This window comes from Corythoichthys intestinalis, chromosome 16 (genome assembly GCF_030265065.1).
Source record: "Corythoichthys intestinalis isolate RoL2023-P3 chromosome 16, ASM3026506v1, whole genome shotgun sequence".
In the NCBI taxonomy this organism is placed as follows: domain Eukaryota; kingdom Metazoa; phylum Chordata; class Actinopteri; order Syngnathiformes; family Syngnathidae; genus Corythoichthys; species Corythoichthys intestinalis.
Window position 1 is genome coordinate 2784041 of NC_080410.1, and position 24881 is coordinate 2808921.

Genomic DNA, 24881 nt, shown 5'->3' on the forward strand with positions numbered 1-24881 from the left:
ACCTCAGAGTCCCCAGACTCTGCTTCCTCAAAGGAAGGCGTGTCGGTGGAATTGAGGAGGGCCTCGAAGTATTCTCCCCACCGGCTCACGACGTCCCGAGTCGAGGTCAGCAGCACACCATCTTCACTAAACACAGTGTTAATGGTGCACTGCTTTCCCCTCCTCAGGCGCCGGATGGTGGACCAGAATTTCCTCGAAGCCTTCCGGAAGTCGTTTTCCATGGCCTCGCCGAACTCCTCCCATGTCCGGGTTTTTGCCTCGGCGACCGCCAAAGCCGCAGTCCGCTTGGCCAGCCGGTACTTGTCAGCTGCCTCCGGAGTCCCACAGGCCAAAAAGGCCCGATAGGCCTCCTTCTTCAGCTTGACGGCATCCCAAATCATTGTATTCTATTTTTATAAATGATGTCTGCAACGTCCCAACTTCTTTGGAAGTCGTACATATAAAAAGATGATTACGACTTTTTGTTGTTGCAATGCCTTGTTTTTAGACGCGGGCAAAGAATACCGGATGTCTCATTCTAATAGACCCTACTCACCAACGTCACAGAATGACGTGTCGCTGTATCCGGCCGCCATATTGTCCGTCATTGTTTATCCGTAATATCAATAGTTTCAATTTGTCGTGCAATTTATAGTGCAATTCATGGAAGCCCCGGTGCTTTCAGACGATGTAAACTCATTGAATGCGTTGCATAAAAGGCGTTATGTGGAAAAGCTTCAGTCTATCCATTCACCAGATCCATATTTGATGCCTAAATCGATATTTTTCGACCCGCTGTCTTCGCCGTCTCCACCTGACATCTGCTACCCTGATATCTACAACTATCTTGTCCACATAAAATCAGCCTTTTCTCACGAAAGTTTGAAAAACTTTAAGAGCAGCACTCTAAGCAACATTACCCCATGTGACCCTTTACTTCCAATTTTCTAAAATGGCGACAATCAATAAAAAAAAGTTGACTGCGATGGCCGACGCTTCAAGGATAGGTGGATATTGGACTATTTCTTCAATAAAACACGCAACAACTGTGTCTGCCTCATTTGCAAAGAGACAGTCGCTGTTTTCAAAGAGTTCGATGTGACGCGATAATGGTATCACCGAACAAGACACGTTGACATGAACGACAACATTACAGGGAAGATACATAGCGAGAAATTATAGCAACTTGAAGCTAGTTTAATTTCACAGCAGCAGTATTTCGCAAGAGCCCGAGTGTCGAAAGAGAACGCCACAAAGACAAGACTGTTGAAATTATGAATTAAAAAATAATAATAAAGCAAATGTGACACACAGAAGGGCTTGCTAAAATTTGTTTAAATATATTGTTCTATGTAAATCAGCCAAGGTAGCCCCCCGCATTTTTACCACACCAAATCTGGCCCCCTTTGCAAAAGGTTTGGACACACCTTTTTAACTGATGATCTGTATATGAGGCCAGCTTCTTTCACTTGGTACCAGCTAAATATTATTCAAAATGTAATGATGGTGGAAGAAATAAGCATCTTGAATTTGAAACTGTCTGTTTTCGGCGATTAGCCTCGCAATTATCTTAATTGTGGTTTTCAGCCCAAAACCCTCTAAATATATATTAAATGCATTTTACCAGATATAAAATGACTACTACATAATCTGTGATGATCGTTTGGTGCCCAGTTTTCTCGTCGAATTGCAGCAGTCCATCTCGCTCTCCTCTCCGGGTCTCTCGGAATACGGCAGAATTTCAAGTCTCTCCGTCTATCTTCTCTGTTACTGCAACCAACCGCCACACACGCCTTCACCATTATGATTATTAATGTTAACGAGCAGAAAAACACGCCATAATAGGAGGAATTTACATAGCGGTAATGCGTAAACACGACGACCTGACGGACAATATGGCGCGGAGGCGTGGTTGTGACGTCATTTGAGTGGGGTCTATAAACCCCGCATGGTGACTTTAAATGAGGGGGAGATCTCAAGCACACAAGCGAAAACTGTCACGTGACTGATGACAATCGAAACAGTTTTGGTGGCAATGAAGCTCCGGACATTATCAATAACCTGACAGTTTTCTCTTGTAACAAGCTCTCACACATTAAAATCGAAAAACGGTGGTTCATTTGAATGACATAATATTTGGAGTACCGTATTAGAATTGTTTGCCCGTCTTACCAAAGCACACACTTGAGGAAAGCATTTTTTCGTGGTAGACCTACCACCAAGAGAAGCATTAAAGACGATTTTTTAAAAAAAATGTATGGACAGTACATGTGATGACACAAATGACATGGTGGATGTCTAAAAGAAAAGCCACTGTCATCAACATTTACAGACCATCACGGCATATTTTGCCAGAGTCCTCATCATTCGTTTGAACTGGAGTAAAAGCCCAGTAAGAATGTATTGGACGTCAATTGTCGTCGATGGCAGCCAAAGGATTATTGTGTTGACCACTTTTCAGTTTGGTTTAGGGCTGTCTTACCTGTCTTGGAATTAGACTTTCATGGTAACTAGGTAGTATCTTAAGAACCACACTTCCACTGGCTGCCTGCAGCTCCTTCTGTAGCACCCTCGGGTCTTGCCCCACGTCTCGTCCATTGACCTGCCGTTTAGAATTTGATAACCATGTACAATTAGCTCTAAACATTCAACGACAGAAATGTACAGATGTCAGTAATGAATAATTCATACATTAATCAAGAGGAAACAATAAAAGAAAAGATAAATAGATGAATGCAAGATGTTTTACTTAGAGTCAAGTTTTTTGGATTGTCTTTAGCTATGCAGACAAACAAAGCAAAATTCAAGTTGTATTATCCTTTAATGAAACTCGATTGGTGTGGTAATGGATTGTGGACGTTCAATTTATAGTTTCTCATCCATTATGGTGAGAATTGCTCTGAATATTCTTGACTCAGGAACAGGATAAATGTTATTTCTTAGAAACACCAGTAAAGCAGTTCCAACAACAACACGTGTAGCGTGGACCCTAATGATACAAGCACCTGGCCTTACTAGTTTTCATGATACGAGCATCATCACGGGAGAAAATGACTCTCATTATGCGAGCAATTTTCACTATACAAGTGCTAGAAAAGCCTCTCTCTCGCTTAGCGTGTACGAGTGCCTATGCATCCCACTAGGTAGCAACACTCTCTTGCTTTATTGCTTCAACAGAATCCCCCATCTGCCCACCTGCCGCTCACCCTTGTTGTCGCTGGTGAATTTTAGAATTTAGTTTGAATTTTGTATCGAATTGCTTCCAAATCATTTGTGCTTACAAGTGAACATTAACCATGTCCCCCAGGAAAATGGCAAGCAAAGGTAGTAATGAGAAAAAGAAAAGAATGATCGTAAATGAAGCAAAGCTAAAAATAATTAGAAAACAGGAAAAGAGTGTGCGTGTTAGCAACCATTATAAAGAGTGTAAGCATTTCATTTCTACAATTCGATAAGTAATGCATATGAATAAAATTATTTTTATACATTTAATTTCTTAAGCCCCTTTCACACACGCCAAAATACCGGGAAAATCAGGGGATTTGATCACGTAGCCCTTATGTGTGTCCCAGGTCTGATTGACACGGAGATTATGCTATTATTATTATGCACGGAGATATTATTTGACGGGTCGCATCTTAGTATAATGTCCGGGACTTTCCTGGGAAGCACTGTGCGTGAAATCAGGCGTTAAGTTCCCAGGTCACAGCACGATGGCTGATGACGTAAATATCAAGGAGGGCTGATCGTCACTTCCTCTCTCTTCGCAGTAAGACGAAAAGCGGTAAACAAACATCGGAAATAGCTAAGTTAAAGGAAAATATAATGAAATTACATTGCTAAGGAATCGGAGAGCCAAGGAAGAGAACCCATTGTCCATCTTTTTTATTTTGTTGCCAATGTTAGGGTCCGCTACAGCGATCAGCGATAGCTTGGACCCCCTACATGCGCGGCCGTTTTGTAGCTTTCGTTGCAACGGCTGGCAGTAATCGCTCCAAGTTGGCAAGCATTGTGTATATGATATTCGTGTTGCACATTTATGCCGTGAGTTGACGTGTTCGTTTTGCATCTTTGGGATTTGTTGTCAGTCCAATTGAGTGTAAAGTGCATAGTTGCCACCAAGTTTTGTGGCCATATTGACCGCGTGTGTGTACAGCGTATTCCGGGATGTAGACACCCATCCGCGCCCGCTCCCACCTTTGTGGTTATTGCGCTGTGCAATTCATATTGTGTTGTTGATAATTGTGCAGTCAATTTGCATTGTTTTACAGTGGCACTAATATGCTGTTGACCCTAAACCTCAACCCGAAGTTCAGATTTTTTGACATAAGGCTTAATCTTCGAGTTTAAGGTTTAATTAGTCGGTGGAGTTGATTTCAACAAATTCCATGCAGTTTGTCACTTATTTGTTAGTTTCAGGGCTCCGAAGTGGCTAAGGTAGTGCGAGTCAACAGTGGTTGAAATCAACTCCATCGAATAATTAAACCTCTAACTGCAAGACTAATCCTTATGTCAAAAATTCTGATATCCCACTTTAAATTCAATTATCGGTAAGTCAATTCCATGCGATAACATGTTTCTGTTGTCATTCTTAAAGTGAGAAAAATTGGTAAAAAGTAACAGCTAAATTACGTTTTAATTAACTTAGTTACTTTGATAATGAAGTAATCAGTAAAGTAACTAGATTACTTTTTTGAGGCGTAATCAGTAATTAAATTACTTTTTCAAGTAATCTGTGACAACACTGCTAATGGGAGGAGAGATCGGTTTGCTCAGTGGAAGGTTGACTGGCACTTGGTATGAAGAAGTATAACAGACCTACAGACAGCGTGACCTGTGTACATAATAATAATATTTGTATTTATTTATTTATTTATTTATTTATTTTTTAAAATCAAAATCTCTTTATTTTTCACAATAGTAGTGTGTTGGTTTCCAGTTAGAAAAAAAAACACAAAATGGGATGAGAAGTGGGACTGACATCCAACACACATACAATAGAGAAGTAATGATAATAAAAATAGGAAAAAAAATATAAAATAAAATAAAAAATAACCAAAATAAACCAAAAATAAACCATGAAAATAATCCCTGTCACTGCCAGTGAGCTTCATGACCATTGCACATTGAGTTTTAGTAATTGTTTTGGATAGTAAGTATCAATACAATAAAGATATGTCAGATTGTGGAATGCCAAGGGCTTAAGAGGACTAACACATGTTTAAAAAAGGTCCCCAGGCACGTAGGAATCTCCCATTAGAATAATAGAGAGAGTATCTGATCTTTTCAATTTTCAAACATGTCATTAAAGCCGTCAGCCATTCGGTGTGTCAGATAAGGATTTATCATGCTGTGTGTGACACGTTCAAGAGCGTAATACTAAGGCTGTTTCAAACTAGCGGCAGCCCAGTATGAAAGGGTGAGCGGCAACCCATTCATTCTGTATGTGGGAGGGGACTTCTTGGCGAAAGTCTTGAGTGAATTCTCGCTGAGGTATTGGGCCCAAAATAGAAACTTGTTCTATTTTCACAGCCTTGCCACCCTGACGTCTACAATGCATCCAATATCAGAGGGGCAGGTGTACTGATATCAGTGCCATCAGGCTGTTTCGGCGGACGGATACCATTATCATCATCGGCGGTCATTCATAGTCTGCGTTTTTCTTGTGCAGCACGATGGAGGTCAGCGTTCTCCAGGTCGACCTGCTTGCTGCCATGTCTTCCCAGGCTCTTATGTCACTTCTTTAGGTTTGTTTTGATGTTGGTCTTAAACTTCTTCTTCTGGCCTCCAGGAGCCAGCTTCCCTTCAGCAAGTTGCTAGTAGAGGACTTGTTTTGGGAGGTGAGAGTAAGGCATTCGGACAAGGCCAGTCCATATCAACTAATTTGGGGCAACTGTGGCAGTGATGGTGGGAATATTTGCTTCCTCCAAGACACCGGTGTTGATGTGTCTGTCCTCCCAGCTGATTTTTCGGAGGCATCTTTGCCTTTAATGGTGTGCCTTTAAGTGCCTGCTGTATGTGGTGCCTCTGATCCGACGGCGGACGGATAGACACATATCACAGCCGAGGAAACCTTGATGAGCTCTGGGACACTCTAAAAATGTCTCTCACACCTCTCCTTGCTAAACTTAATCTTTCTAATATCTCGATGTGCGTTTGTGTGGAAATTTAGTTTACATGGCTATTGTAATCTCCCCTACTCATTGACATAGGAAAAGTCGCTGTTTTCTTGTGCAACAATGAAAAACAAATAGAGCGGTGCTTGGGTTAGCAACTGTAATAGAATGGTTAAACTCACCTCTTTGATGATGTCACCGATATGCAGCAATCCTTGCTGAGCTATCATCCCTCCATGGAGAATGCGTGCTATCACCAGTTCACCTCCCTCTACCTTGAATGTCACACCCTGAAATGAATAGTGGCCTCTTTAGGATTCATATAACTAAAGCATTTCTATCTCAGTTAAATATCTCATTAAGCAAAACGGTGTCACAGCTGTACACCTGTACTGCTTCATCATAATGACCAGTGTGTCCAAGTCGACAGCCACACTACAATGGAATATTCAGTGGTACCTTGACATATGATCGCTTCGACACACAATCTTTACGACATCCGACGTAAAATTTGACTCGCCATTTGTTTCTACATCCGACGACATGCTCTACATACGACGATCTGTGACAGCACCGCAGTTTCTTTATTTTCCCGCAAGACGGACGCCTGGCAGATTTTCTTGTGAGAAATCAACATGGGGTCCAACAATGTTAGTGCAGGTGGTGAAAAAGGGGAAAAAGGTGATGCTTACCATTACCATTGACATAAAGATAGATATGATAGAAAAATACGAGCGTGAGGTGCGCATCCGTGATATGGCTCGCTCAACAATACAACCGTAGACGCCTACTGTCTATGACGGTCCTCCTCCGTTCGCCAGTCTTTATAAGTTTGGGTGGCAATTATTGTTGTGGTAACATCACCAAAGAAATTGTCAGCTTCGTCAGGTTTCTAATCATTTATTCCATTAACAGAAACGCCAGCATCAAAATATTAAAATAGGAAGTAAAATAGAAACCACACTCTATCTCTCGTCACGTCAGCCCCGTTCAGGTACAACAAAAAATGTCCACCATATTAGAACACAATTCGTTACATTATACAGGTATTATTATTATTATTATTACTTCTATTATATTACTATTCCGATTTTTAGTCATAATTTATTTGTTTTGCTCTTTTTAATTGCTATTTGCAATCGTAACAGCAGTATTTATTAAGGATTTAGTGTAGGTTTTTGGGCTGTGGAACGAATTAATAGAATTATAATGTATTCTTATTGGAAAATCCTGCGTGACATACGACCAATTCGACAAACAAACAAGGTCCTGGAACGAATTAACTTCGTATGTAGAGGTACCACTGTACTGTAATTTCCAGACTATAGGCCGCTACTTTTTTCCCTCATTTTGAATTCTGCATCTTATAGCTCAGCGCGACATATTTTTTAAATTTATTTTGGTTAATCGGTAACACTTTATTTGACAGCGGTGTCATAATACTGCCATAAGACCATCATAATTATGACATCACACTGTCATGGGCATTAATGAATGCTTATGACAGATTTCATTAAGTGTCATCCGGCAAATTACAGTGGGGAGAACAAGTATTTGATACACTGCTTTCCCACTGGCAGTGTATCAAATACTTGTTCTCCCCACTGTATGTCACTAACTCCATTTATGTTCAGCTTAGAACTTTTACATCAATTCAAAAGTAAGATAATTTGGCGGATCAGACAAAATGGCATGTCATAAGCATTAATTAATGCTCATGGCAGTGTCATGTCATAATTAAGATGATCTTATGACAGTCTTATGGCACCACTGTCAAATAAAGTGCTACCAAATACAAAAACTAGCAATTATTGAAACAATTGGAACAGTAACTGAAGAAATAATTAGCACAGAACATGAGTTTTGATTGTTATTTTCATCCGTAGCGCTGCAATGCATGCTAGGAGGCATGTTGGACGACAGGAGGTGGCAGCAGAGGTTGACTGTCTCCTCCAAGGAAGCAGTGATGGCCAAATGAAGCTTCTTGAAGCAATGAAGCTTTGTAGCCAACTGGTTCTAAGTAGTGCTGTCAAATTTATTGCGTTAACGGGGATTTTTTTAATTAATCACGTTAAAATATTTGACACAATGCATCCGCGGAATGACCCACTCATGCATTGCCTCAAACAGATTACAATGACACCGTTTTTTGCACATAATAAGAGGCATAGAAAGGCCAGTGGACACAGGCGTTCATTGGACCGCGCAGTTTATTGGCATAAGCTTCGGCAACTCCTTCACAACAAACATAAGTATCATTTAGTGAAAAGCACAACAAAAATAATATTTCTATCTCTCAAAAAAATAACGTTCACAAAAAGAAAAGCGCTTCAATCTGTATTATGACTAGTCTCTTCATCACTAGTCACCCGGTGTCCCCTTTCCCACCTCCCATCTGGGGAGGAGCTATTTTTTTTCAGTCGCAGCCTTTTGATTATCCGGACCCGTGGCTGGATGGACGTCCTCGTTGGATTGAATTGAACTGAATATTAATGAGGCCCTATTCTCACACAGTAAAACAACAGTGCAGAGAACTGGCATTCCCAATCAAAATAGCTATGCAAAATACACATAAAACTCAGACTTTGGTCAAACTCTATTCAAACATTACGTTTAGTTCAACAAATACACTGAATTTAGTCACAATATACAAACTATCAGAGGTCTCGTACGTTGTGAAGCCAGCACTCAAATGACCGTGATGGACCAGTAAACAGGGAACTACGGCGTCAGTCGAGGGACAAAACACACTCATTGGCTTGATTTCAAAGTAATTTAAAACTCGCCATTGACACCTTGTGGTGTATTTCAATCACTACCTTTCGTAGTTAAAGACACTGTGGAAGAACGGCAGGGACCCATGTGACGTCCCGCTCGGCGACGTCAACAATGGCGAGCTACTAGTTTATTTTTTTATTTAAAATTTTACAAATGTTATTAAAACATTAAAGGGGTTTAAATATAAAATTACTATAACTTGTACTAACATTTATCTTTTAAGTACTACAAGTCTTTCTATCCGTGGATCCCTTTAACAGAAAGAATGTTAATAATTTTAATGCCATTTTGTGGATTATTGTTATAACAAACAAATACAGTACTTATGTACAATATGTCGTATGTGTACATCCGTCTTGTGTCTTATCATTCCACTCCAACAATCATTTACAGAAAAATATGACCTATTTTAGAGATGGTTTGAATTGTGATTAATTACGATTAATTAATTTTTAAGCTGTGATTAACTCGATTAAAAAATGTAATCGTTTGACAGCCCTAGTTCTAAGCTTCATGGTGGTTCATTTAGTCTTATGGCATCTTATGATGCCACTGACAAATAAGGTGTTACCGGTTAATATCTTTTGGTGTAAATACAGGGGTGAAAGTGGGCGGGAACGGTCAGGAGCGCAGTTCCGGTATAAGATTCAGGGCCGGAACGCTGTTCCGGTATACGGTGCTTTGATTCCGAAAGTATGATGGCAACTGTCATAACGCTATGTAAAAAAAAAAAAAAAAGTACAAAGCTGCCACACATGCATTTCATCTCCAAGAAGAAAACAATCTACCAACATCAGATTTACATACACAAGTGTGAACAACAAGCATAATAAAGTGCTCGTGTAGCGTAATCCATTCCACCAATATTTATTACCGTATTGGCCTGAATATAAGACGGTGTTTTTTGCATTGAATAAGAGTGAAGAAGAGGGGGTTGTCTTGTATTAGCGGTCTAGACACTATACCCATTCATGACGCTAGATGGCGCCAGATATCATTGAAGCGATGTTCTGTCATGACAGATCTCAACTTCTCTCAAGTTTAACCAGTTTGCAATTTTTTATTGCAATGTTTTTCCTTATTCAGATTTTTTTCAAGACTACAGTTACAGTTAGACTTCACTTTGATGGTTAATGCAGTTATTGCAATTTTGCTGTTTTATCACAATAGATTGGTTTATTTACATTTAAAAAAAAACAAGCCATTCATTTACGAATGTGATTGCACTTTGGTTTACATATTTAAATGTTTAGATATTAAGATTTGAATGAGGCAAAATAACATGCTTTTTCTCTCAAATATATTGTTATAATGATTTGTTTCGGATGTACTGTAATTATTTTCTGTATAAAAATTAATTTGGTGTTCAAAAAGTATTTTTTCAAATTTGAGTCTTGCAAAAGAGGGGGTCGTTTTATAATCAGGGCCATCTTATATTCGGGCCAATACGGTATTTATTCCACGGATGGCATGGAGGTTTCCCCAGCTACTGCAGTTATCTGAGTCTGACGATGACGAGTCATGTCAATGTGCGACTGCACGCAGCAAAGCAAAACGCCTGGACTCATTTATCCGTTCAATTGAATGAAATACTGACATGTGATCACCAGAAATAGTTAGCTCTGATTGGTTCAAATGTGCATGTCTTCTGAAACAGCAAAAAAAAAAAAAAAAAAAAAAAAAAAAAAAAAAAAAAAAAAAAAGCAGTGCAACAGAAAATGGATCAAATCTTCAAGAGCAAAGAAAGAGTTAAGGAGGCTTATCATAATTAGTTTTATTTACTCTGATGGGGAGGTTCAGAACATCTCAGCTGTCAATGTGCACTTTGGACTTATATTTGTTCATTTATGTTAGGCTACTTATTCATTTCCTCATGATTTAAAAAAGTCAATGTTTGCGCAATCTTCAAAATATATTCCATTTCACTCTGCATAATATAAGTCTTTTGTACTTATTTTTCTGAATGTATGTTTTTATATCTTTATTTAAAAAAAAACACACAACAAAAAGTAAATGTTTACATTATCTTCAATTTTAATATATATCCTATGGTCTTAAGTAGTTAAAATTGAGATTTGGCATTTAGTACGTGAGGAAATGAGGGAATATAAAAATTAGGAGATGGATAGCTGTTTTTGTTCACTTTTATTTTGCAAATCATTGAAAAAAGTACAATTTTGAATGAAAATCAGTTTTTGTATATGTTATAACTTTTATAACTATTAATAACTGACTAAAACAGTTTTCTTTGCATTTCAGTAGTTTTGACCCGCCCCCTCGAAAAATAAATACATAAATCAAATCAAATTTCTGGCTCCGTGGCGACCTTCACGTCGGGGAGTTCCGGCAAAAAATTCTAACCACTTTCACCACTGTGTAAATATCACATAATACAGTGAGGGCAGCTGCGGCTTATAGTCCAGTGCGGCTTATCTATGAACAAATGCCATTTTTGTGTCAAATTTGGCGGGTTATAGTCCAAACATTACGGTAATGATTTTGCCAATACCTCATGTCGTCCACAATAGCTGATCCCTTCACTAGATATTTTCTTTACACAAAGTATTAAACTGTCTAATTTCAGAATCTTCGTATCCACTGCTTTCTTCCCTTCATCGTTCATCTTTAAACAGCTTAACATCTCAATAAACACATCAAAACCGACGGACTTTTGGCATCATCCTTTTCCATCCGAGTTAAACCCCCTGTCTAGCTTAGACTGAGCAGCATCTTCTTAGCCAGGAAAGTCCAGGCGCGTTTCTGGTTCGACTTTTAAATTCTCTGGGAGTGCAAAATGGAAATCTTCTATAGTATGCATTAGGCTGAATATTTTTTGTAATATGAAGAGATGAAAACTTCGAAAAACTTTTTGTAAAATGAATTTTTCTCGAGGTACCACTGTATTTTCAATATAGCTGGTCATATATATCACTGGCTATTTAAATATGGCTAATCATGTTTTTTAGGGAACTTACAATATGGAATCTGAATCAGGCACCTTATATTTTTAAAATGAAAAAACAACTTAAACCACAGTAAACAATAACATACTTGTCAATGGGGGGGGGGGGGGGGGGGGGGAGTATATTCGTCACATACCAGATGTTCTCCTTCTACTTTGCGTATGCCCACCATGCGGATTGCTTCAGGTGGGGGCTGGTAGTTGTTCATCTCTATATCTTGATCATGGTTATCTGTCATAAATTGGCATGGGCTGCCGGGGGTGCTTGCGATCCCCTGGGCTGCAACTGAATCATGAGTCTCTAGTAAAGACTGACAACATCACATATACAGAGTGTTAGTCAAAATACAGTTCTTATTTACAATGTATTCATTATTAAACCACAATTTACCAACTTGAATTTGTTTGGCATATTCTCATGTATTGCTCATATTCAGATGTGGGGAACATTCACTTCAGTAAGTTTTTGAGGAAATTGTACATCTTAGTTTTACCAGGCTACTTTGGCCTATAATGGAGTAGTTACATTTCTCCTCTTCTACAGATTAGATTTCACTATATTTTTGCCAGAGATGCCATCAGTGGCTCTACCAGATTCACCAATGAGTGATCTCAATCACATAACTCCGTTATAGATGTACACTGCTCGCCAAAAGTATAGGCACCCCGGCAATTCTGTTAGATATTGCTCAATTTCTCCCAGAAAATGATTGCAATTACAAATGCTTTGGTAGTAATATCTTCATTTATTTTGCTTGCAATGAAAAAACACAACAGAGAATGGAGGGAAAAAAATCATGATCATTTTACAAAAAACACAGTGATAGGCCGGACAAAAGTATTGGCACCAATTGAAAAATCATGTTATGCTTCCCTAATTTGCGTAATTAACAGCACCTCTTACTTACCTGTGACAGATAACAGGTGGTGGCAATAACAAAATCACACTTGCAGCCAGTTAAAATGGATTAAAGTTGACTCAACATGTCCTGTATCCTTGTGTGTACCACATTTAGCACGGAGAAAAAGAAGACCAAAGAACTTTCTGAGGACTTGAGAAGCAAAATTTTGAGAAAGCGTGGGCAATTTCAAGGCTACAAGCCCATTTCCTAAGACCTGAATGTTCCTGTGTCTACCGTGCGCAGTGTCATCAATAAGTGTAAAGCCCATGGCACCTGTGGCTAACCTCCCTAAATTTGGACGTAAAAGAAAAATTGACGAGAGATTTCAACCAAAGATTGTGCGAATGGTGAATAAAGAACCTGGACTAATTTAAACAAGTTCAAGCTGTCCTGCAGTCCGAGCGTACATCAGTGTCAACCCGTACTATCTGCCGGCGTCTGAATGAAAAGGGACTCTATGGTAGGATACCCAGGAAGACCCCACTTCTGACCCAGAGACATAAAAAGCTAGGCTGGAGTTTGCCAAAACTTACCTGAGAAAGTCTGAAACGTTTTGGAAGAATGTTCTCTGATCAGATGAGTAAAAGCATAGCTTTTTGGGAAAAGGCATCAATAACAACACGGTCCCCACAGTCAAACATGGCGGAGGTTCCCTGATGTTTTGGGATTGCTTTGCTGCCTCTGGCACTGGACTGTTTGACCGTGTGCATGGCATTATGAAGTCTGAAGACTAGCAACAATTTTTGCAGCATAATGTAGGGAGTTTTTGTGTAAAAGAATAATGATTTAATTTGTTTTTCATTCTCTTTTGTGTGTTTTCATTGGAAGCAAAATGAATAAAAATACAGTATTACGACCAAAGAATTTGTAATTGCAATCATTTTGTAGGAGAAATTGAGCATTATCTGACAGAATTGCAGGGGTGCCAAAACTTTTGCCCAGCACTGTGCTTTTCTTACTTGTACTTGAGTTTTTTTTTTATAACTACTTTTACTTGAGTAATAGGTAGTAACTTTCAACAGAATCCACACCACACCTGAAAATGTGGCTGTGTCAGTAAGTGACAGAGCTCGGCAGCTGAATTGGAGTTCTGAGTGAAAGGGTCGAGATCTCTGAGAATTTCCTGCAATAGCTCCATATTGTTCTCCCGCACTGGGGACAGATGTAATTCCTTTTGGCCTTCTTCTTGCTCCTTCGACACAAATACACAACATTTTTCAGATATGCATAAATGAGGCAAGGAAACACACACAGGTATGTAAGTGTGTAGCGTACCAAAGGACTCTCCATAATGCCTTTGAGATAGATGAGGTCTAAGTCATTGGCTGTGGTAGAACTTGCAGTATTGTCACTCATTGTTTCCAATAGCTCGGGCACTGAAAAGACATTATTTGGGAAAGATTTAGTCAATGATACAGTAAAGGTAAGGCAGTGGGCAGTGGCGTTGCTAAGGGCTCCAAGCAAGGAATCCCTGGGTCCCCCACCCCACCTGTGTACACCGCAAACATTTGTTTTGCACTTGGAAATGCACAATAATTAAGTAAACAATGTATAAAGCCAGAACAACAGAAAAATAAAGTTGGCAGACAAAACACATAAAAAAAAATATAAAAAATAAAAAGGTATAAATTAATGCTGTTAGTTAACGCAAACCCCATTTGACGGGTCAATTTTTTAAAGCTCACAATTAATTATGGCCCTGCCCAGCCCCTAGTTTGGACTTCAAAACATTGGGCATGTTCCCAGGGTCGCCAGAGTTCGGCCAGAGAGCCACAGTGAAATACTGACTTGCAGACGAAGAATAATTTTGGATTTTACTGTTTCAAAATAGCGCCTAATAGAGGCAACTTGGTGTGATCGATCCCTTATGGTCGTTTTCCAGCAAGGGTGGATGACAATACAGTGATGAACCTCCTGGCACCATGCTCAGCTCTCAGGCCGACCGAGGCGACCTACAGTAAACAGTGGTGCCTCTACATATGAAGTTAATTCGTTCCAGGACCTTGTTTGTAAGTCAAAATGGTCGTATGTCGAGCAGGATTTTTCCATAAGAATACACTGAAATTCCATTAATTTGTTCCACAGCCCTTCAACCTACACTAAATCCTTAATACAGTGGTATGAAAAAGGATCTTGAACCTTTTGGAATTTCTCACATTTCTGCATAAAATCCCAAATCAAATGTGATCTGATCTTTGTCAAAATCACACAGATGAAAATACAGTGTCTGCTTTAACTAAAACCACCCAAACATTTATAGGTTTTCATATTTTAATGAGGATAGTATGTGTATATGTATATGTTGTACCCCCCCCCCCCCCCCCCACCCTTTGGCAGCAATAACTTCAACCAGACGCTTCCTGTAACTGCAGATCAGTCTGGCACATCGATCAGGACTAAACTTGGCCCATTCTTCTCTACAAAACTGTTGTAGATCAGTCAGATTCCTGGGATGTCTGGCATGAATTGCTGTCTTTAGGACATACCACAACATCTCAATGGGGTTCAAATCTGGACTTTGACTTGGCCATACCAGAACGTGTATTTTGTTCTTCTGAAACCACTCTGAAGTTGATTTACTTCTGTGTTTTGGATCATTGTCTTGTTGCAGCATCCATCCTCTTTTTTGCTTCAACTGTCTGCCAGACAGCCTCAGGTTGTCCTGCAACACAGATAAACTGATAAACTTTTGAATTCATTCCTCCATTAATGATTGCCAGTTGTCCAGGCCCTGAGGCAGAAAACAGCCCCAAATTATGATGCTCCCTCCATCATGCTTCACGGTGGGGATGAGGTGTTAATGTTGGTGAGCTGTTCCATTTTTCCTCCACACATGACGTTGTGTGTTACTCCCAAACAATTCAACTTTGGTTTCATCAGTCCACAAAATATTTTGCCAAAACTTCTGTGGAGTGTCCAAGTGCCTTTTTGCGAACATTAAACGAGCAGCAAGGTTTTTTTTTTTTCAACAGCAGTGGCTTCCTCCATGGAGTCCTCGCATGAACACCATTGTCGGCCATTGTTTTACATATAGTTGATGTGTGAACAGATATATTGGACTGTGCCAGTGATTTCTGTAAATCTTAAGCAGACACTCTAGGGTTCTTTTTTACCTCTCTGTGTATTCTGCGCTAACTCTTGGCATCATCTTTGGTGGATGGCCACTCTTTGGGAGAGAAACAACAGTGCCAAACTCTCCATTTGTAGACAACTTCTCTGACTGTCGATTGATGAACATCCGGACACTTAGAGATGGTTTTATATCCTTTCCCAGCTTTATACAAATCAATATTCCTTGATTGGTAGGTCTCTTTTGACTGAGACATGATGCACATCAGACAATGCTTCGCATCAAGACAACTCTTACCCGGTGTGTGTTTTATAGTGCGCACGGCAGCTTTAAACCACTCATCAGTGATTGGGCACACACCCGACTGAAAATGTTCGGTAAAAATTGGTTTCAATTGCTCCTTAGGTGTCCTTCTGCAGAGGGATTACTTACTTATTTTCCCCCTTCTGTCATTGTTTGCATGCTATCCTAATCAAAATATGAAAACCTATAAATGATTGGGTGGTTTTAGTTACAGCAGACACTGTATTTTCATCTGTGTGATTATGACTTGTGATTTAAAGTCAGAATTCTGACTTAACTTTTAAAGTGAGAATACTGCCCTTCCCCCCCCCCCCCCCTCCGCTCGCCCGAATTAGTAGTTTTGATAGACGAGACCTCGTCATATTGCCACTACGATCGTCCGGGATGTTTTGAATGCATTTACCGTAATGCTTGGATCACGCGAGTGTGCTAATTTTAGGGTACGCTGTTTGACCACGGGAACATCAACATCCGCTGGCTCAAACACACTCGCATGTGTCATATGAACTGAAATCAACCATAAAACGAGAACCTTATTACAAAGCACACATTTGACTCGCTCCAAACCTCGACACAGACATTCACTCCCCCTTCACTTCGGGCGGGCGCACGCGCACAAACGCGTTCGGAACAAAGAACCTGCTAATTTCCTACAGAGAAATACGAAGCACATTTAAGAGGATTGCGCAGTCATACCAACGCTGAATCACAGTTGGCAAAGAGGCAGCCGCAAGAAGCGCGATAGACAGCATATTACGAAAAAGCAGCTGAGTACAAATTGACACGTTTGTCGTACCTGCTCTCGATGTTCTGAGGAAAACAAGACGGTTGGCCACCATCCGATGACTCTCTCTACTCTCTCCCCCTCTATCGCTCTTGCTTTCTCCCTCTCCCTCCCCCCGTCCCTCCCTCTCCAGCCATGTAAAAAAATGACACCAATCTTGTATTTCTCAGTTTCTTTCATTATTTATTGTGTTTTATTGATTACATTCCCCTTGATACAAATAAAGGCCCTTTTTTTTTTTTTTTTTTAGACAAATATAACTAGACGATGCAAATTGCGTGGGGATACATTCCTGCTGTATATCTTCCGTCACTTTTAATTACTGTAATTTTCGCACTACAAGGCGCACTTGACTATAAGCAGCCACCCAACAAATTTGGCACAAAACGGTATTTGTTCATAGATAAGCCGCACTGGACTATAAACCGCAGCTGTCCTCACTGTATTATGCAGGGGTGAAAGCAGGGCCGGCGCTAGCTATTTTGGTGCCCTAGGCATAATGCTTTGTGGTGCCGCAACCCCCCCCCCCCAACCCACCACCACAGCGTTTTGGAGTTTTTTTTTTTTTTTGGTTGTGCACACTAATAAACCGATCATAACCCGATTTCTGGAGTTACCAGATTATTCAAGTGGTCATGTAAAGAGCATGATCCGCTATCCTTTATCTGATAAACACCGCTATTTTACATCTCTGAGCATGTGCACAAATGGAAAAATGGGTGTCACTAGAGAGGCCTTAGGGACGCCAAACTGATTCGCTCTCAGCCTATGGGCCTACTCTGCAGTTAGCGAGCTTGTGTAACGCAATCGCCACACTCGCATTTGAAGAGGTTCAGTGGGACAACTTCAAGCAAGCATGGGTTTTTGGTAGACATGGAGGAAGGCCTATGCGGAGACCAAGAGTTTTACGTCATATACTTGGAAAGAAATCGAACTATTGACTTAACATGTAAACCAGGTTTTTCCTGATTATCACATCACTGAAGTGCACGTAAATGCGTCAAATCTCAATATTGTCATTACCTGGTTATTCCCAGTTATCAGATTATTGTAGTCATGTAAACGTAGCTGATAATAAATAGACAATTGTTAAAAAAAACAAAACAAAAAACCTTACCTGCAAGTGATGCGCGGGTATCATCTCGCTGCTTTTTCCTCTTCCTTTTTTCCGCCCCCGACTCTTGTTGTCTTTTCGATGACATTTCCTTTCAAGAATAAACTTCTGCCAAATTTGCGACTGAAGCATAATGGAGCAAACCACTAGGGAATTTTTGGGGGGGGGGGGGGGCACAAAAGGTAGACTGACGAGAGGGCCGCACAGGAGATTCTTTTTTTGTGTAAATAATGAGCATATGTTACTTATATTTGTATTACTTGCATTTATCAGGCTTTACAAAGTTATATTTTAAATACTATATGTTGTTGTTATCATTACAATTAGCATTTTTTAGGATTTTTTACAAACTTGATTTTTTTTTGGTGCCCCTTCAGGCAGTTGGTGCCCTACGCGCAGTGCGTGTTATGCGTATGCGGAGCGCCGTGTCTGGGTGAAAGTGCAACATGACGGTCAGGAACGCAGTTCCGGTAAGATTCAGGGCCAGAACGGAGTTCCGGTATAAGATTCAGGGCCGCAATGCTGTTCCGGTATAAGATCCAGGGCCGGAATGCTGTTCCGGTACACGGTGCTTTGAGTCCGAAAATATGACAGCAACTGTCAAAACGCTATGTAAAAATAAAATTTTAAAAATGCTAAGCTGCCACACATACATTTCAGCTCCAAGAAGAAAACAATCTACCAACATCAGATTTACATACACAAGTGTTAACAACAAGCATAATAAAGTGCTTGTGTAGCGTAATCCGTTTCCACCAATATTTATTATTGATTTTATTCCACGGACAGCATGGAGGTTTCCCCAGCTGCTGCAGTTATCGGAGTCTGACGATGATGAGTCACCTCAATGTGTGAATGCACGCAGCAAAGCAAAACGCCTGGACTCATTTATCCGTTCAATTGGCTGACATACTGACATGTGATCAGCAGAGATGGTTAGGTCTGATTGGTTCAAATGTGCATGTTTTCTGGAACAGCAAAAAAAAAAAGCTTCTTGAATTGATGCGACAAAAAAAAAATGGGCAATGCAACATAACCAACATAAAATGGATCAAATCTTTATGCGCAACCAAAGAGTTGAGGAGGCTTAGTTATCATATTTATTTACTCTGATGGGGAGGTTCAGAACATAGCTGTCAATGTACACTTACATACACTTATTCATTTCCTTATGATTTAAAAAAGTCAAAATTTGCATGAGCTTCAAAATAAATTCCATTTCACTCTGCATAATATAAGTTATTTGTACTTATTTGTCTGAATGTATGTGACTTATGTTTATTATTTAAAAAAAAAAAAAAAAAAGTTAATATTTACATTACCTTCAATTTGAATAAATCCTGTTCTTAAGTAGTTAAAATTGAGATTTGGCATTTAGTATGTGAAGAAATGAGGGAAAATAAAAATTAGGAGATGGAGGTGCTGTTTTTGTTAACTTTTATTTTGCAAATCATTGAAAAAATAAAATTTTGAATTAAAATCTGTTTTTGTATGTGTTAAAGAAATAACTGTGCTACAACAGTTTTCTTTGCATTTCAGTAGTTTAAGAGGTTTGACCCACCCTCCAAAAAATGAAAAAAAAAAATTAAATTAAAAAAATTTCTTGCTCCATGGCGACCTTCACGTCGGGAGTGGCAAGAAATTCTAGCCACTTTCATCCCTGATATTATGGGTTATTTACACCGAAAGATATTAACCGGTAACACTTTATTTGACAGAGACAGCATACAACTGTCATAAAACCAAATGAACCACCAACATTGCTTCAAGAAGCTTCATTCATACCTGTCAATCTGAGGCCGTTGGCAATCTTACAAAGAGTGCTAACCTGGTGTAATCAATATCTTCAGCTATATTATGATTACTAAAATTAAAAGTGAATTTTGTTATAATTGGATGTAGCACTTTTGGGAATTTGTATCATGTCTTGATGGCTGCACTTCAACCTGCAATTCAGTTTGACTTGAAGGTAGTCCGTTAGTGTTTCCAATTATAAATTAAAAAGGTCAATTAATAAAATTAACTCGTTCTTTTGCTAATTCTGAGAAGTGATCAGCAATAGTAGCGGGCAAATTGTGTTCGGCAACAAATTGGCAGAACATAATCTCCTCTTTCATCACTTTTCATTCTGCAGACTTCATCTTTATGACCAGTGTTGTTAATCTTACTTTTAAAAAGTAATTAATTAGTTACAAATTACTTCTCCGAAAAAGTAACTGCGTGAGTAACTCAGTTAGCTGAATGTAAGAGTAATTAATTACTTGGCAAATAACTGGTGTTACCTTTCATGTTTTTTTTCCCTTTTTTTTTTTTTTTTTTTTGAAAAAAAAAAACAACAACAAAAAACATTGTAACCTTTGCTATGTTTGGAAGTCTTATTATTTCATTTCGATGTGAAAGTTTTAAAACTGTTTCATCATTTAAAGACAGATTCAAGTCAAGATTTTGCCGATTTAAGAGTATTTGAGATAAAAAGTTACTTCGGTTCGCTAGGAAGCTTCACTACAACAGAGCCTTTCTGAGAAGTGCACTGCTCTAAAATGGCGGCTGTTCACTAATGCCACCAAGTCTGTTATTTCGCATGTAGTTCTATATGCATGCGATATCTAGGCGTTGATTGGCTGTCGGCTACAGTCAGGAAATATTGGAGCCACCTAGCCTAGCATCGTGTTTGCAATAGCATTATACACCTTTCTCTCTCATTGTCTCTGACTTTTTTCACATCATTCAACCAACGTAGTAACGCACATTGTCTCGTTGCCGAAACGGTGACAAAATCCGAACGGAAAAAAAAACACGTAATGCACGAAAAACGTACAGATTTTGAACGTACACATTTATAAATCAGTGCTCACTTATACAAATTACGCCGTAAGCGAACAACTTCACAGGTATGTTCATTTGGCAATCACTGCTCCCTTGGAGGGGATAGTGAACCTCTGTTCTGTTGTTGTCCAACATGCCTCCTAGCCTGCATTGCTGCGCTAGAGATTTAAATAACCAAAATTCATGTTCTGTGCTAATTATTTCTTCAGTTACTGTTCCAGTAGTTTCATTAATTGCTACTTGTGGTATTGGGTAACACTTTATATTACAGTGGCGCCATAAGAAACACCATTATCTCACTTTTGAATGGATGTAAAAGATCAAAGCTGGACATATATGGAGTTAGTGACATAATTGGTCATATGACATATGTCATACGCATTCAGTAATGCCTATGATAGTGTCATGGCATAATTATGACAGTCACTGTCAAACAAAGTGTTACCTATTAACCCAAATAAACCAACAAATAAGCCGCACTGGACTATAAGCCGTAGGGTTCAAAATAAAGCAAAAAAGTAGCATCTTATAGTCCGAAAATTATGGTATTTTGGGGCATTCACGTCACTTTCTTTTTTACTTATGTTTCAGTGCCATTGACGGTGCTCGACGTCCAATCCATTTTGACTTCCCAAACAAAATGAATTTTTATTTGCCCTCCCCCAGTCAAAATGGATTGAACGTCTAGTATCACCATAAATGGCTGCCTATGATTGTCCTATAAAGACTAAGTTTTCCATAGTTTTTTTATTGTTTGCATAGTTTTTTTTTTTTTTTTTTTTGCTTTGATGAGAGGGATTCGGGTTTTATTTTTCGTTGTTTTTTTGCTGTTTTTTGCGGTTTAAAAAAAAAATTCCTCGCATTTTTGTTATTTTTTGCAGTTGTGCAGTCCCCCCCCTCTTACACACACACACACACACACACACACACACACACACACACACACACACACACACACACACACACACACACAATTTTTGTTTTTTCTGGGTTTTGAGTTTTTACGAAATCAACAGAAAGTTACCTGGAAGGGCCCCTAACTCTACAGAACTCAAAAACCCGACAACCACACAAAAAATTAGTAATAATAATAATAACAAAAGAATGAAAAACTGCACAGACACACATACACACACACACACAAAAGAAAAATAGCAAAAGAATATCACCAAAATAATTGACAATTTACTTGATATTTTAGTTTTGGGCACTCATTATCTGCCACTAACAACCAGTGGTGGGTAGAGTAGCTAAAAATTTTACTCAAGTAAGAGTAGTGTTACAAAATAATATTACTCAAGTAAAATCTTTTTTTTTCTCCATTCATTTTTCAAGCCGCTTATCCTCACGAGGATCGCGGGCAAGCTGCAGTCAATCCCAAGTAACTATGGGCATTAGGTGGTGTACACCCTGAATCGGATGGCAGCCAATCACCGGGCACAAGGAGAAAACCAACCATTTACGCACACACTCATACCTATGGAAAATTTAAAGTGTTCAATCAGCCTACCGTGCATGTTTTTGGAATGTGGGAGGAAACTGGAGTACCCAGTGAAAACCCACACAGGCATGGGGAGAACTTTCAAACTCCACAAAAGAATGAACCCTTGATCTCAGAACTGCGAGGTGGACGTGCTAACCACTCTGCCACAGTGCCGCACTCATGGAAAAGTCATCCAAATATGTACTCAAGTCCAAGTAAAAAAAGATACTTGGTGAAAAGAATATTCAGTGATGTAAAGCACTTTGAATTGCCTTGTGTTGAATTGTGCTATATAAATAAATTTGCCTTGCCTTGCCTTAATGAGTAACATTGTGAGTAACTGCTTACACTGTTAGATTTTTTAAATACTTTTTTTTAAGCATTTATCTACATGAATTGTTATTATACTGTGCTATAACCTATTACATAACCATGTTAAGCCAAAGAATTTAAAAAAAAAAAAATCATGCTCTTTGAACGAATGATGTTTTAATTTAGGAATTTTTTTCCCTCGCTGGAATTCAATGATTTTGAAAGCATGAGTGCCTTCTAGTAATGAAACATATCTCCTATTATGAAATTTAAAGGATCAGGATTTCCGTGGTCAATCGGTGTAAAAAAAAAACATTAAAATCTGGACTTTCCAATCATGTTGAGAGCAGTGCTCTACGTCAAACACCTAATTTTTTACTGTGCCTTAAAGATGCCACGTGATTCAACAGGGCGGCAACCTTGAGTCTGTAGCCCAAATTGTAGCGGAGTTAGAGTAGCATTTCTTCTTCACAAATCTACTCAAGTTAAAGTAAAAAATTGTGTACTACTCTTAGAAATACATTTTTCTCAAAACGTTACACAAGTAAATGTAACGGAGTAAATGTAACGTGTTACTACCCACCTCTGCTGACAAATAATCCAACGTGGACACTCATTCGCCCCATCCCAGTCAACATGGATTGGACGTCTGCTGCCGTGAATGGCAGCCAACAAAGCCAAGAAATGAATAGGAGGTTCCAGAAAATCTATTGTATAGGAAGTTAGACATGACAGCAAAGATTCCCTACGCAATTTCTCCAGAAATTGCATTTATATTATTTCTATCACTGTTAAAATAAAGCTCCTATTTAAAATCTGAGCCACTCATGTACTTCTTTTATTAGTTCATTTACTTCTTAGTATAAAAACTTTCAAAATCAATATATAAAGATTGATGAATGAATGTACAGTGCTTTGCAAAAGTATTCGGCCCCCTTGAATCTTGCAACCTTTCGCCACATTTCAGGCTTCAAACATAAAGATATGAAATTTAATTTTTTTGTCAAGAATCAACAACAAGTGGGACACAATCGTGAAGTGGAACAACATTTATTGGATAATTTAAACTTTTTTAACAAATAAAAAACTGAAAAGTGGGGCGTGCAATATTATTCGGCCCCTTTACTTTCAGTGCAGCAAACTCACTCCAGAAGTTCACTGAGGATCTCTGAATGATCCAATGTTGTCCTAAATGACCGATGATGATAAATAGAATCCACCTGTGTGTAATCAAGTCTCCGTATAAATGCACCTGCTCTGTGATAGTCTCAGGGTTCTGTTTAAAGTGCAGAGAGCATTATGAAAACCAAGGAACACACCAGGCAGGTCCGAGTACTGTTGTGGAGAAGTTTAAAGCCAGATTTGGATACAAAAAGATTTCCCAAGCTTTAATCATCTCAAGGAGCAATGTGCAAGCCATCATATTGAAATGGAAGGAGCTTCAGACCACTGCAAATCTACCAAGACCTGGCCGTCCTTCCAAACTTTCTTCTCAAACAAGGAGAAAACTGATCAGAGATGCAGCCAAGAGGCCCATGATCACTCTGGATGAACTGCAGAGATCTACAGCTGAGGTGGTAGAGTGTCCATAGGACAACAATCAGTCGTACACTGCACAAATCTGGCCTTTATGGAAGAGTGGCAAGAAGAAAGCCATTTCTCAAAGATATCCATAAAACAGGCATGAAAATGGGTCAGGGGTTAAAAAGGTGAGAAAGGTGAGGAAATATGTTCCGGTGTTCTGCCAAAATGTCCGCCGTCGGCAAAACGTCCTACATGTGGCGAATTTGACCATTTTAATTTTTCACATAAGGCTTAATATTCGAGTTAACGGGGGTTTAATTAGTTGAAGGAGTTGATTTTAACCACCATTGACTCGCGCTAGCTTAGCCACTCCGGAGCCCTGAAACTAACAAATAACTGTCAAACTGCACAGAATTTGTTCAAATCATTTCCAACTACTAATTAAACCCCGGCTAACTCAAAGATTAAGCCTAATGTAAAAAATTCTGAACTTCCCCTTTAGAATAAAGACCATTGAATATGGCCATTAAAATGTTGTCTATAAAAATTTTAGAGCAATAAAACGAACAGGAATCCTTCAAAGTATTTTAGAGCAATAAAACAAACAAAAATGAATAAAATGAACAGGAATTCTTCAAAGTATTTCATATTGGGTCCAAATCATTTTTCGAACAGATCATGTGACTATAGAACCTTAGAGACAGCCGTTTGCATTGCTTAGCCAAAAC

General features: G+C 39.1%; 1 protein-coding gene across 4 annotated transcripts in view; it reads right to left on the reverse strand.

Annotated features, from left to right (window-relative positions):
* The window catches only part of LOC130931839 (MAGUK p55 subfamily member 2-like), a 44576-nt gene extending 27591 nt beyond the window's left edge, over nt 1-16985 (reverse strand). For 2 of the 4 annotated variants that reach the window (XM_057860962.1, XM_057860959.1), the window contains exons 1-6: nt 16907-16985; nt 14013-14113; nt 13774-13929; nt 11973-12146; nt 6278-6385; nt 2462-2581 (exon numbers count right to left, since the gene is read on the reverse strand). In XM_057860962.1, the coding sequence (XP_057716945.1) occupies nt 2462-2581; nt 6278-6385; nt 11973-12146; nt 13774-13929; nt 14013-14113; nt 16907-16949 (702 nt within the window). In that variant the 5' untranslated portion in view covers nt 16950-16985. Of the gene's footprint in view, nt 1-2461; nt 2582-6277; nt 6386-11972; nt 12147-13773; nt 13930-14012; nt 14114-15270; nt 15400-16906 lie in introns of all 4 variants that reach the window. The other 2 variants (XM_057860961.1, XM_057860960.1) reach the window with 2 other exon arrangements.
* Nucleotides 16986-24881: the final 7896 nt, after the last annotated feature.